The 15217-nt window shown below is 48.0% G+C and overlaps 1 protein-coding gene across 2 annotated transcripts in view; it reads right to left on the bottom strand.

Moving 5' to 3' along the window:
* Window positions 1-15217, bottom strand: part of NFATC2 (nuclear factor of activated T cells 2) — a 140232-nt gene that overhangs the window by 98740 nt on the left and 26275 nt on the right. For both annotated transcript variants that reach the window (XM_070419758.1, XM_070419759.1), the window contains exon 3: window positions 13413-13584. In XM_070419758.1, the coding sequence (XP_070275859.1) occupies window positions 13413-13584 (172 nt within the window). The remainder of the gene's footprint in view (window positions 1-13412; window positions 13585-15217) is intronic.

The following is a 15217-nucleotide window of genomic DNA, read 5'->3' as shown; positions in this document are numbered from 1 at the left end:
TCCTGCACACCCCCCACTGGGGATATGCCCACAACCAAGGTACATGCCCTTGACCAGAATCGAACCTGGGACCCTTCAGTCTGCAGACCGATGCACTATCCACTGAGCCAAACCAGTTAGGGCCTTCGTTTTCTTCTTAATGCTTTTGACCACGGGACAAACTGAAGAGTTATTGGTTTGTGGTATGCCTCCCTCCACCAGAACCCCAGCTCTGTGAGAACACCAGATCTTGTCTGTCCTGTTCTCTACTCTATCTCCACCTCCAGTCAGCAAACATTTTCTGCAGAGGACAAGATAGTGAAGACTTTAGGCTTTGCGGTCTCTGTCACAAGGACTCCCCTCTACCAGGGTAGGTCAAAAGCAGCCATACACAATATGGAAATAAATAGGCAGGGTTGTGTTCCAATAAAACTTTATTTAGAAAAGCAGGCGGTGGGCCAGATTCGGTTGACACAGTCTGAGGACCCTGCCCTGGAATAATGTGCCTCAGGCTCTAATGTGCACACAGACCACCTTGGGATCCGTGTATAGAAGGCCAGTTCTGACTCAGCAGGCCTGGTGGGGCCTGCGACGCTGCATTTTGAACTCGCTCCCAGGAGATCTGTGCACCAAATGGCGTAGGGGCACCCAGCTCAGTGCCTGCATGTGGCGAAAGCCAATCAGCATCTGTTGAATCCATAAGAAAGAATCGGAAAAACACTCAGAACTCAACATTTTTCTTGCCGCTATCTAACCACGGCGTCTGCATCTTGCCCTTGCTGATGGCATGATAGCGTCCGTTGGCTCTATCTTCAGCGTATCAGCTTCTGATGGAGGAGGAAGGAGATGTGCATAGATGTGGGATGTGATGAAGTACTTAGTCACTAAGCCAGGGCTCAGGTGAACCAGAGGCTTCACAAACATCTACCTGAAGCAGGTTTCTAAGACGGTATTCATTAGAGCAGTGTCTACAGTTTCATAACAAATGTCAGCTTAGGAAGACGGGATTCCCTGACAGAAACCTAAGTCCCCGGGGAAAGGCCCACTGGGTTACGTAAACAGCGCCGAGAGGAGCAGCTCAGCTTCGCTTCCTATTCGGAAAATCAAACACGATGTCTTTTTAAGCGCAACGGTAATGACCGCCCCGATCGTTTACTGCGAATTTAAAATGTCCGGGGCATCCTGCCAAGTCCTTTATAAATTACAACGCGAGGATGGCGATGACAACAATGAATAGAACCACAAGGCCAGACACGGACCCTCTGGAAGGATCTTCAAGAAGCCAGGGACACTGGGGCCTCGGGGAGAAGAGCCAGCCCCCGAGTGGGTGTGGGGGCAGTGGGGGGTGGGGCAGGGGAGGCCCGGCCCTGCACAGCTCCTGCCCCTTGGAAATTCTGCACCATGTGATGCACTTCCTCCCCACAAATTCATCTATAAAAGAAACCAGAGAAGTCTGCACTTAGTGCTATACTGACTGTTTTACACATGCCATTTCCTACAGAAATCCTGTAAGGAACGTTTTGTCCAGTTTGTCACTAGGGAAACTGAGGCTCCAGGAGGCCACATGAACCTCGTTCGCAGTCAGATCACCAGTATGGTGAGGACCACTGGGGCTGAAGGCCAAGTAGATCCCAGGACCAGCTGAACATGGGTCTGAGCCCCACGGTTTGCACTGGGGACCTGCCCCCCTGGAGATGCCGGTGCCTCAGGGCCCAAGTGCAGGCTCACTGGCCTGCCTGGGCTCTCTTCTCAGCCTCCAGGCCTCACACCAGGCAGGCGCGGGACACAACAGAAGCCCGCAGCTCCGGGGAGGCTGCACCGACCCATGAGCCGGCCACTGCCTGCATCTGGGGAGGGCCCGCTGGCTGCTGTGGCCACACAGGGAGGGAAGGAGCCAGGTGGGTGGGGAGACACCCATGAGGGCATGACCCTGAGCTAGCTCACAAGGGAAAAATATGACTTGATGCTTGACCCGACTGGCTTTCCTACATTTTTCAAAATACTTCAGCAAAATAAAAGCCTCCAGGAGCAACCTGGAAAATTATCTCAGGATCAATAAGAATTTCTATTGCGCCTGGCCAGCGTGGCTCAGTGGTTGAGTATTGACCTATGAACCAGGAGGTCATGGTTCCAGTCCTGGTCAGGGCATATGCCTGGGTTGTGGGCTTGATCCCCAGTAGGGGATGTACAGGAGGCAGCTGACCAATGATTCTCATTATTGATGTTTCTATCTCTCTCCTTCTCCTTTCCTCTCTGAAATCAATAAAATATATATTTTTTAAAAAAAGAATTTCTAATTCTTCTTTGTGGCCTGACTAGTTAAGAGTGTAGGCTTTGGAGCTAAACCATCTAGGTTCAGTTCATGGCCCACCCACTTCCTGTGTGACCTTAGGCAAGTTACTGAGCCTCCCTGTGTCTCTCAGTACTGCCTAGAAATAATGGTAGCATTGTGTCCATTTATACATAGAAAGCACTTAGAACAATTCCCAATCATATTCAGTGCTTGGCAAATGCTAGTTTCCCCTGGTGTCATGCAAATAACCTCACTCAGACTTGACTGTGTAGAGAAAGAGGCAGGAGCTGAGCGCTGGGAGCTTAAGCATCAGCGTGGGGAGACCAAAAGGAAATTTGCCAAAGCAGTAACAGCACTTCCTGGTGACAAAGGTGCTGTGTTTTAAACAATGCGTACACATTAAAACAAGAAAACAAATAACTGAATAAAAATTCAGGGGGCACAGATATACATACATACATTTATATAGATATGCATGCATGCATACACATACATACAGATAGTATCAATATACACATGTATATTTTTATATAAAAATAGGTCATTTGTATATGCATGACTGTGTGTGTACACACACACACACACACACACACACACACACACACACAGAAACACATGCACCCACAGGAACTTTTCAAACCCGTGTCTGAAAGTTCAGAGCCCACTACTTCTAAGCAGGAGCCAGAGGGCTGTAGAGAACAGTGGAAACGTTTGGCCAAGGAGCCTGACAGACATGCTTTAAAATCCAGCTCATCACATCTGCACTGTGTGACCTTGAGCAAGTCCTTTGACCTTACACAGAGCAGCTGTTGAAGTGATGGGTGCCAACGTCATCCTTACCATCAGTCTCTAACTCACATCCATCCCAGCTTCAGGATCACAGCATGAAGCCGAAACTTCCACGTGAAAACAAATGCTCCCTTTTGTACCCCAACAGGATGGTACAGAAGAAAATGGACAAGGAGGAGAAGGAGCAATAACAATGTGCGGACACTGAGCACTCGCTGCATGCCAGGCCCCATTCTGCCCACTTTACCATGCTCAGGCATTTACTCTTCGCAAAGACCCTGGAAGGCAAGTATTAGTACCATCCCCACTGTTGAACTTGTGACCGTGAGCCTGTTTTCTCACCTGTAAACTGGGTTAATAACCACACCACTAGCTTCTGCAGCCAGCACACAGGGAAAGCTTGGTCAGGGTCAGCCTCTTTGTCACTTGTGACCATGTGCTCCTTGGGGAAGACCTTCAATACCTCGGAGCCTCAGTTTCCCCATTCACAGAATAGGGACAGCATGCCTGCCTGAGCTACTCCATGTGACCTGCTGGCCACATAGTAAGTGCTCAATGAACAGCTGTGACGATGGGCAGAGTCAGCCCACAATGTTCCAGGAGGCCCACACCGTCTCCCAGGTCCAGAGGAGGGCTCTGCTGCTCTCGCAGAAAGAACAGGGCCCCTGCTGGGAACAAAGAAACTGACAGGCAAGGTCAGGACTCCACGGCCGACTAGCTGCCTGACCTCAAGTGAGTGATGTTAGCTTCCCCTGGGCTTCTTTACCCAGCCGTGCAATGGGAATGACAGCCCCACCTCACTGTGTGATTCAAGGACAGAGTCGGATCATCTCTGCCACAAACCAACCATGTGTGAAGGAGTAATGTGTACACACTCATACTCTCAGATTTGGTCTTTAGCCAGAAGAAGCCTGAAGGGGCACCAGGATGTAACTTAGGCTAACAGAGCTCCAATGTTCCCCAGCCGCGTCCATCACTATATTCCTCAAGAAAGAAAAATGGCTCAAACACCTGCTTTGTGACAAAGATCACAGTGGGCACTTTTGTTTAAAATCCTAACCACTCTAGACAAAACAAAATAAATATCTAAAAATGGAGGCCGGTCTCACGTTATAATCGAAGAAACGGCAGAGCCCCAGAGCCCCGAAGCTAATGGCCGCAAGGCCGGCCTCGCTCCAAACAGCCCGCTCTTCCTCCCTCCAGGAGGCTGCACAGTCCGACGGGTCAGTGTAGACTCTGGCCTCAGACCTCCTCCGTCCAAACCAAAGCCACCGCTCACCGGCTGGGTGGCCTCAGGCAAGTTGCTTAACCTCTCTGTGTCCCAGTTTCCTTGTCTGGACAAGGAGCGCTGTAGCTCCACCACCTACACTCCATGGCACCGCTGCAGAGATTAAGTAGGTCACTCTAAGGTAGGTACACAGTGACGCTCAGTGAGAGCAGCTTGCATCAGAACACCACGCTGCCCATCCCATAGGAGGGACCAAAACACTGTTGGTGCAACATGTGAAGTTTCTTCTATCTCTTCCCACTAATTGCCAAACATATTGCAAGCCTCAGACTTAACCTCTCTTTTTAGAGCAATTCTTTCTCCCAGATCCTGGGAGCTTTCTATTTTCTGCCTACATCCAGAGGCAACGTTTTACTGGCGCCCACTCATGCCAATTTATCTTCCATGTGAACTGAAAGCGCGCTTTTTTACCATCGGTGTGCCTTTGGCATGAAGACGGTACCATCCACCCCGCCTCTCCCCACTGTCCCACAACTCTGTGTGCACCAGCCCCCCTGCACATCATCTCCTCTCTTCTCCACCTGGCTCACCCGTAGGCAAGGTCACACACCGAGGGACACATCTGGCCCACAGACACACTTGGTTTGGACTTTAGACTTTTAAACGTTTTCTAAATTCATTATCAGTGTTATCATCAAAAGACTGGTATAGATGAGGAGAGGGTGATGAGGATGGCTCAGCAGCCCCACCTAGCCCGTCTCCATCTTAAAGGAAAAGGCTGCATCAGGCCACCCCTAGAAGAGGTGCTCCCTCTGAAAACAGGAGGGGTCTCAGTGGGGACGGGCAGGACCACTCAATCCTGGGGATGCTGGCCTCCGGAGGACGACAGCCACATCCTGTGTCTCGCACAGCCACACTCACAAAAACTCCAGTTCGCCCCACTTCCACAATATACCCACAATCCAATCATTTCTAATGTCCTCCACCCCCACCCTGGTCCAGCCACCGTCCTCTCTGGGCTGGACCCCCTGCAACAGCAACTCACCCATCTCCCTGCTTCTTCCCCCGACCCCCTGCGGTCCACTCTCATCAGCATGGCACCCAGAGGGATTCTGCTGAAACCTAAGGCAGACCCACCCCTCTTGATTCCCACCTCAATGGGAGCAAAAGTCCCCAAATAGTGTCCGAGGCCTGATCCTCCCACCCTCTTGCCTCTGGGCCTATGTCTCCTACTCCTCTGTCTGGTCACCCTCCACTCTTCCCACTCAGGCCTCCTCTGGGTTGACCCTGATGTCCCCCCAGCTCACAGCACACTGCCCCAGGTCCCTGAACCGGCTACTCATCCATCTCCTTCTTTGCTCAAATGCCACCTCCTCATGAAGGCCTCCCTGACCACTCCCAGCTCCGCTTGCCCGCTAGTGTTCCCCGTAATACTTATCACCTCCCCACAGTCTATTTAATTTTCCTATTTATGAGATTCATTGTTTATCTCCCCGCAGCTCCACGGGGGCAGGAACTTCTGTCTGTTTTGCTCGCGGCCAGATTCCCAGCGCCTGGAACGGTGCCTAGCCCATAGGAGGTGCTTGGGAAATGTTCTAACCACCGAATGAATGAGCGGGGGAGCCCCCGGGGATCTCAGCACACGCCCCACAGAAGCTGGAGCGTGAGTCTCTACTTGACTCTGCTTTCCTTTCCCTTTCCCAGGGCTGACAGAACTTTCTAGAGGAGCAAACACAGTCGCCCTGATGGAGGCAAATCAGCCTCAGCAAGACCTGCTTTCACGTCTTAAAAACGGGGGGGGGGGGGGGGGGGGGGGGGGGCACTCTAAGCACATTTTATTAGTCAAATAGAAGCCCACGTGCCCAGCCAACTGCCGGAGAAGGCCTGCTCACCGCGGGACCCCCGCTTCCCACGGTGGGGAGGAAACCCCGCCGGCCTGCCTTCTCCCTGAGACATAATTGAAAGTGAGTTACAAATAGTGCAAGAGCTGAGCTCCCACAGGATGGAAAACACTGTCCCGTGATCCCTTTTACAAGCTGAAAGCTGGGAAACTTGATTGGCCTCCTCTGGATTGGGGGAGGGGGCGGTAACCTGAACAGGTGCGCCCCGGGCCCCCCACTGCACCCTGCAAAGCTGGTTATTCTTTTTTTTTTTTTTTTTTTTTTTTTTTTGGTATAGCAAAGGTGGAGATTTATTGACGAACAAGTACAGACTCCCACATGGGGAGAGGGAAAGAGTCCCACAGAATGGAGTCCCAAGTAGGGAGGGGGAAAGGGTCCCCAAAGCTGGTTATTCTTACCCGGGATGGAACAGGGATCAGGTTTCTGCATCTGTAAGGAATTTCTCCTACAGGACTGACCCATGTTCTCTCCATCTGTCCCAGCAGCTGTCTGAGAGAAGCCAGAGCATTGCTCTTGGAGGTGTGCTCTATGGCTCAACATCCTCCTATTCTGAGCCCTTTCTAACCCAAAGGGTGGCTTTCTGATCCTTTTTTAAGTTGAAAACATGTCCCAGGGATTGGCAAGAATAACATTTTTTTGAACGTCCCAGCCCAAGGATGGCTGAGGAATATAGGGAAGTACCCTGCGTGAGGAATTCCTATCCATGGTTAGAGGGTCTGGAAGCAGGCGGGGGGGGGGGGGGGGGGGGGGGGTAGGGAGGGGGATTAAGATGACAATGGCATGATACAGGCCTCTCTAGACGGGAGGATTATTAGATCTCAGAAGCTGAGGAGCGATGGAAACATTAAAGCCCAACCTTGCAAGCCGCCTGTGAATGGCGCTCTGTCCACCCTGGGGCCCCCGCATCCTGTCCCGAAATAGAACAAGGAAACGGTGGCGGGGTCCGCCCGAGGCTTGTGCTCTTTCAAGGTGAATCCAGTGGTTCCCTTCCTGGTCTGATCCCAACAGGTCAAACTTCGGCCAAGGCGCTGAGACTCCCTGGCTCCCTTGGAAAGAGCCATAAGTTTGTTCTATTTCGATGGGATCCAGAGCTTTATAGGAGAGACTGCCTTGGCCTGGTTGCTAACAGTGCTCACTCTCTAACCAGCAATTCTTAGAAATCGCATACATACCTATAGCCTCGTTCTAATCTCCCTTTCTATTGATAAGCCTTGGAATAGCACAGTCCTTAGTTACCCCCCGAGGGTATGAACTTGAGGATGTTTGCCTTGAGCCAAATCTAACCCAAGGGTAGATTTAGTAGCCAAAACTTCATAATCAGAAATTTCACAGAAAATTTCAGAATCCTATTTCCTCTTGGAAAAAAAACTATAAAAGTTGTCAACAATGGCCCCACATTCCCAGATGGCACAACCCATGGGGGCTGAAGAGCAGCTGCCTCCTTGAGATGAGGCATATAGTCTGCTGTGCCCTACTCCCCACCACTCCCTATTGCTCCCTGGCATTTGGCCAATTCAGTCATTTACTTTCATTGCCTGGCCCCCAGGAGCTTGTCAGTGTGTGATCCTGTTTCTCCAACCTCTTCTTTGGTTCTCCGCTCAGTTCATTGCTTCTGAGGAGCTGCGAGATGCTACAGAGGGTGTGAGGAATAAACCCACACAAGCAATATGCACCGAGCCCGCCAATGATGGTGTCGGCGGTCCTGTGCCATCACAGCCCAGAGAGTTAGAAAGTCACACCTCGGCTTCTGAGCTGCAGGCTCCCATATCTAACTGCTGCTTGACAACTTGGATGCCTCACAAGCCCTTCCTTCTTCCTAATCCCTAACTGAACTCGTAATCTTCCCCTAAGAAACTTCTTCCCCAAGTCTTCCCATATGGCAGGTGGCACCACCCTTCACCTCCCACACCCCAAGCCAGCACCAGGTCCTAAAGCTCCTCCCACTGCCACCTCCTCATCCTCACCACCTTCATCCCTCACCGGCCACTGCCACAGCCTATGGAGTTACCTCCCTGCTCCTTCCTCAGTCCTTCTAACCCACTCTCTAGAGCAGCGGTTCTCAACCCGTGGGTCGCGTCCTCTTTGGCAGTCAAATGACCCTTTCACAGGGGTCACCTAAGACCCTCCTGCATATCAGATATCTACATTATGATTCATAACAGTAGCAACATTACAGTTATGAAGAAGCAACGAAAATAATTTTATGGTTGGGTCACAACATGAGGGACTGTATTTAAAGGGCCAGAAGGTTGAGAACCACTGCTCTAGAGAGAAGACCGAGTGATCCTAAAAATATTAAATCAGAATCACCTTCCTCCCCTACTCGAAACTTGTCACTCCCTTCCCCTTGCCCTGGATTAAAATCCTAGCTCCCCAACTTGGCTTCTGAGTCTTGCATTTCCTGGCTAAACTCAAGTGACACTGGCCGCCCTTCAGCTCTTCAGACACACGAGTTCTCCCCTGCCTCAGGACCTTTGCACGTGCTCCTACCACCACCAAAAGAAGACAGCAAGACAGAGAAAGGCAGAGCGTGATTCTTCTCTTTGCTGGCTCTATCACCTACTCCAGCTGGTAGGTCACCTCCTCAGCAAGACCCTCCCTCTAACGCAGGTCTCCCAAGTACCCCCTTGGCATGGTTTTCTTGAAGGAGTTTACCCCCAGGTTGTGAATCCAACAGATGAGCTCCTCATCAGCCATCATGACTTACCCGAGAGCCCGCGTGGCATTCCAGATTGCTCTTGTCTGGCCTCCCTGACCCACCTGCACCTCAGTAATGGTCACGCCAAACCATCCTGGTCTACTTTGCACGCCCACCCCACCCCACCGAGCTCCATCAGGGAGGGACTGTGTCCATCTCACCCCTCATTATACTATTGGCACCTGGCACACAGTAGGTCCCAACAAAATATTCGTCAAATGAATGAGTCATGAGGTCTGAAAAGCATTTAAAGTTTGGAGCAAACTTTCTTCCAAGACTAAATGACATTCAGGACAGAAAAAAAAGAAAAAAGAAAAAAAGTTGAACGTGATATATGCTTAAGATTTTAAATTTTATATTTGAAGGAACAGAATGAAATGATCTTGTATTTGTTTTATTTTCATATAAAGAGGAGCATAAAACCACTAGGCATGCACAAAAAGATTAGGTTTCATAGTGTGGCAAATAAAAAAGAGAAGGGTGGGGACGGATGATTGAGGGGGGAAGGGAGCCGTGGCTCAGTACAAAAATAGAAACAGATGTCGAGATAAAGAGAGAGACAGAGATCAAGAGAAAAACCAGCAGGAGGTTCTAGCAAGGTACAAAAGGGGGCTTCATTGCTCTTCTGGGAACACGGGGGTACCCTCCAGATTTCAAAAGGGGTTTTCGCACCTACTTAAAGCTTAAGATCACTTGTTTCTTAAGGTCTCTCTCTTCTTCATTTTTCAAAGAAAAAATTTAAAAAACCAACTACCTACGCTAAAAAATCGGGGGTTAGCACGTTTCATTTTTGAAGAGCACACAAACTATGCAAATGAACAAAGATACTTCACTTTGTGTTTTCTGAGGATATGGCTACAAATTTTTCAGTCATACACTGAGTTTTCAAAGTTATGAGCAAGAATAAGAACGATCCTTGGGGGCTGTTGGAAGGAGGGGTGTGACCTTCAAGTGCTCTATAGCAGAGTCTTTTGAACTGCACATCTAGCCCGTTCTCTTCTCTGGAAATTCCCATGGCCCCAGCCATGATGAATGAGTGAGCAGAGGTGAGCACCGTACGTGGCCGGACCTCACTGGCCAAGCTAACTGGACCAAGGCCCATTAGAACTTCCCTGAGAATCAGGGTTTGGACTCCAATGAGCTGGTGAGGGGGGTGAAATCGGAACAGCATAGACAAGTCATAGGCGGGGAGCGTGGGCAATTTCCCACCGGGCTTTCTCTGCCTGGTGAGAGTGACAGGCAGGAAAGCTGGTCTGCAAAGAGACGCAGAAGAGCAGGAAAGTGGTGCAGCAGGTGGAGCCAGACCCCAGGGTCCAAATCCAACATCCACCACTCAGTAACTGTGACCTTGAATGAGTTCCTTGACATCTCCTTGACCTGACGGCAACCTGCTCCATGGGGCTCTGGTGAAGGTTAAATAAGTTGGCCTATAGAGCACTTGGGACAGATTCTGACATGCGATAAGTGCTCACTAAGAGTTTACTGTTGTTACTACCTTGCTAAACTGTAAGCTCGTGAGGGTGAGGACTTCTGGCTGTTTTGCTCACACCCTGTCCCAGAAACTAGAACCATGCCTGGTACATAGTAGCGCTCAACAAACATCTCTTGAGTGATCAGAGGATGAAGAAGCCCTGAAAGGATAGAGCCCCCTAGCTCTTCTCCTTATCTCAGCTACTACCCCCACAGGAGCAATCAGAGTGGGGTCTTATCAAAGCCTAAGTCAGACCAGGCTTCTTTCCTGCTTTTCACAAACTCTTCTCCATGGCTATCCAGGCCCTGCATGCTCTGCCTCTCTCCACTCTCTCTCTAGCCCCTCAGACTCCAGTTACACTGGCCTCCGATGGTCCTCTGATGTGGTTCCTTCTGCTCCTTCTGCCTCTGGGCATTTGCACATGCTGTTCCCCCTACATCTCTTCCTCAGGGAGATCTTAACAGATGTTCTTCCCACTTACATTGGCTCCTCCACCCAGAGCCACACACTTTTCTTTCAGGCCACTTGCCGCAGTTTCTAATTTTATCATTTGTGTGATTAGTCATTGACTCTTTCCCTCTAGAACACGAGCTCATGATTAAAGAGATCATAACTTCTGTTTTATTCTTCACTGTATTTCAGAATCAGGTTCAGCATATGACAAAAAGTAGGTGCCCAACAAATGCTTGCAGAATGAACTCATTTGTTGAATGGATTGACTAAGCAAAGAAGTAAGACTTAGAGGGTGATTTCCCAAGTCTGGGTTCTTTTTGAGTTCAATCTGCTGGCCTGGTTTTGTGCAATAGCCCCATAGCCTCCTCATACAATCCCCTTTTCCTAATCTGTTTTTGAATGAGTTTCCCTATTCCTACCAAAGGCTTTGACTCCAACACACACACTAATGCCATCCTCCAAGCCAGGAGGTTCCCATCCTAAAATAAGGATGCCTTTAGAGGAAGATAACAAAATCCAGAGTCTCTACAATGGCCAGTATATGTTATCATTGCAATGTCAAAATACAATCAACAATTACTAGACATGCAAAGAAAGAGGAAAATGTGACTTGTGGCCAAGGAAAAGAAGCAATGAATAGAAACAGATCCCAAGATGTCTGTGATGTCAGATTTAGAAAAAGCAGCTGCCAGGATTTAAAAGCTCCTAATCTATAATAATAAAAGCATAATATGCTAATTAGACCAGATGGCCAAACAGCAGAATGACCGTCTGGACAACCTTCTGGATGAAGCTGGGGCTGCGAGGGCCAAGCCCCTTGCACGAATTTTGTGCATCGGGCCTCTAGTCTATATAATAAAAGCCTAAGTGACCGTCACATCCAAAACAACTGAACAGGCTGAGTGGGGCAACAAGGCTGGCAGGGGGGTTACTGAGGGACAACCAAACGACTGAACACCAGGCTGCGTGGGGCGACCAGGCTGGCAGGGGAAGGCAGTTGGTGGCGAGAAGGCCAACGGGGGTGGGGAGGGGCTGTTGGGGGTGAGCAGGCCAGCAGGCAGAGTGGTTAGGGGTGATCAGGCAGGCAGGCAGGCAGGTGAGCAATTAGGAGCCAGCGGTCCCAGATTGTGAGAGGGATGTCTAACTGCTGGTTTAGGCCCAGTCCCACAGGGATCGGGCCTAAACCAGCAGTCAGACATCCCCGAGGGGTCCCAGATTGGAGAGGGTGCAGGCTGGGCTGAGGGACACCCTCCCCCACCCCCACCCCCAGCACAAATTTCATGCACCTGGCCACTAGTATTATCATACAAGTCCTTAACCATGTGTATACAGCCAAAGTGTCTGTGAAGATTTTAGGGTTTGTGGTTTGTTTGTTATCTGAACTCTACTCATGTCATGTAGCTTCTAATTAAGTAGTTTTAGGTGATACTCAAGAATCTGTATTTTTAACAATTCTAGAGAGTTCTGATGTACACTGCATCGGATTCTTATCATATACAGAATTCTTACCATATAATACTTACACTTTAAGGCAAATGCCAAAAAAAAAAAAGTTAAATTAATTTAAATGTATTGAAGGTCTGGTTGGGTTGGTTGGTGGGCAGTAGTCAGCAGTTGCTGGTTAACCAGACAATAAAATTAAGAATATTTCAACTCTAAGTATTTTGGAGAAGAAAGAACACTGTACTTATTTTGAGAAGAAAAAAAAAGATCTGAGGTTGAAGTAAAAGCCACAGACATAAAAGATAACTACTAAGAAAAAACAGGAGGAAATGCTCATGGTACAAAGTAAAAAAAAAAAATTTAAAAAATCAGAGTACAAACTACTAAAACATCAAGTATATAAATGTACAGTAGTAGATATTGCCATGTTTGTGAATAGAAAAAAGGCAAGAGAAAACATATCAAAATGTTAAAAACAGTTATTTTAGGTAGTTTGACTATGCATAGTTTTTGTCTGTTTGTTTATTTGTTTTAATTGATTTCAGAGAGGAAGGGAGATGGGAAGAGAGAGATAGAAACATCATTGATGAGAGACAATCATTGATCAGCTGCCTCCTGCATGCCCCGTACTGGGGATCGAGCCTGCAACCTGGGCATGTGCCCTTGACCAGAATCAAACCAGGAACCCTTCAGTCTGCAGGCTGATGCTCTATCCACTGAACCAAACCAATTAGGGCTGACTATGCATAGTTTTAATTTGTTCCTACTTTCCTATATTTTACAAGAGTATATTGATTTTCCTCTATACACGCTCATCTAAAATTTAAACACAAAATGATGGCTTCAAAAACCTTCTGTCAGTACACACACATCTGCAGAACTCTAGCAGTTTGTCGCTCAGAAAGAGAAGGGAAGACGTAGCTGGGGCATGAATGTCATTTCTATCCTTATCCAGCTCAAGAAGACTTTCTTCTTTGGCGTCTTAGTAGCTGATTCGTTTCAGATACTGATTCGATCTTAAATGCCCCCCATCCCTCAGAGGAGTAAGAGACTGAGTCACAGACCTCAACCTGACAAGCCACAGGCAGTGGTTTAGCAGAAGTAAATCACCTAGTAACAAATAAATAACACAAAATAAAAATAATTCAAGTGCATACCTGAACCACAGGGTGGCCACCAGTTGGAGCTTTGACAGCCCCTCGGCTGCCTTCTGTCTCATAGTGGGCCCGGTGATGTGGCTTGGGCTGCACCTCAATCCGAAGCTCATAGGAGCCTGACTGGTGGGAGAGTGGCCATTCAAGTGGAGGAAGGGATGCAGTCACTGGGATACTGAAGGAGGAAACAGAAACAGTCATATGTACAATAAATCAGAATCAGGTAACCTGTACAATAAACGTAAATGGTTCATTTTCTGAAAATCATGTCCGATGAGCACAAGAATAAAACGCTGGCTGTAGAGAGGCACATATTTCTCAGGCATGATAGGTGGGGCTCTTCACAAGATGGAGATCTTTTTGCTTCCTCATTCGTCTTGATGAAGACAGTGTGACTGACATCTTAATTCATGAAGCTAATTTCACTGAACGTTAGCTCTAGCGTGTTTCTAACTGCCGGACCTTCTTTTCCTCCGGGAATTTTGAAGAGTATCACCGCCAAGCTCTCATTTCTATGTATGATGATCTCAATTAAAAGTAAACTTTAGAGAGAGGAGAGTTCTAGTCACAGTTATTATTTATCATGTCAAGTATAAAACACCCAACCACAGAGAGGTGTCTGGTTTTGGTAGGAATGAGCCAAACCACTCAGACTCCCTCATATTAAATGAAGAGTAAAGGTCAAGATCATGACTGGAGTTACACACCCAAGTTTAAGTCCCAGCACCACCTCTAACGACCTGTGTGACGGAGCAAATGCCTCTACCTCCCTGGGCCTTAATTTTCTCAACAGTGAAATGGGGATACGGAGATTATATAAAAGATCCTATCACAATACTAGTAAGTGCTCCAAAATTATTAGCTATAATTTTCCTGTACATATTGTATATTTCAAATAAATAGTTATTTCCTGTAGACAATCTGAGTTCGTTACAAGATTAGATATGCATGCCTTTACATCTGAGGCTGTAAGTTCTTTGAGGGCATGCCATTAAGTTTCATTTTATAATAGAATCTCAACCCTATTCAGCACCCACAGCAGGCACTTGATATGTGATTAGAATTATGACATTTAAGAGCTGGCTGAGGTCTTGACAATCTATCTAGACTATTCATTCCTTCAGAGCCTCAGAGAACCTCACTTCATTTTTCCAAGATCACAGAGCAAGACACAGTCAGGGCTCCAACTTATGTTTCTTGACTCCCAGTCCAGGGCTCCATCCACAACTCCATACTGCCTCTTTATCTTACTAATTTATTTAAAATCAGTCCAAGAAATTACCTCATTTGTGAAATGACTCTAGAACAATGCCTGGCATTTGATAGGTTCCCAGTGAATATTCAGTGGGTGGGTGGGTGGATGCACGGATGGATGGATGAGTGAATGAGCAATTTTATTTCAAAGAATCTCTGTATATTCACTGTAGCTTTGAAGTTGCAAGTGCATGGATTTGTGTCACTATGTCCTGATTTTTTACATATGGCAGAAATCAGCAATCCAATCAGGCTATGCTTTCCCACTAAGCCTAGAGCAGTAGAAGCTGACATTATCCACTTGACTTAGTTAAGTGCTTGCAATGAAGCTAATTCCATCCCTTCTCTATCAGAGTCATATCAAGGGGAGAACAGAAGGGGATGGTAACCCATAAACTCCAGCAGTGCTACAGTCCTACTCAAACTTCCAATCCAATTACAATTATATCTTTACTCCACAAGCAAATCTCCATTCCTTCCTTCCCACCACACTGCCCCCTGAAGCCCCTCTTACCCTGAAGTCTTCAGGTGCCTACAATGCCTTTAATTCTACC

Source organism: Myotis yumanensis, unplaced genomic scaffold (genome assembly GCF_028538775.1).
Source record: "Myotis yumanensis isolate MYYU_CA2020_CCGP unplaced genomic scaffold, mMyoYum1.0.hap1 SCAF_7, whole genome shotgun sequence".
In the NCBI taxonomy this organism is placed as follows: domain Eukaryota; kingdom Metazoa; phylum Chordata; class Mammalia; order Chiroptera; family Vespertilionidae; genus Myotis; species Myotis yumanensis.
This window is presented reverse-complemented; position numbering and strand designations above follow the sequence as displayed.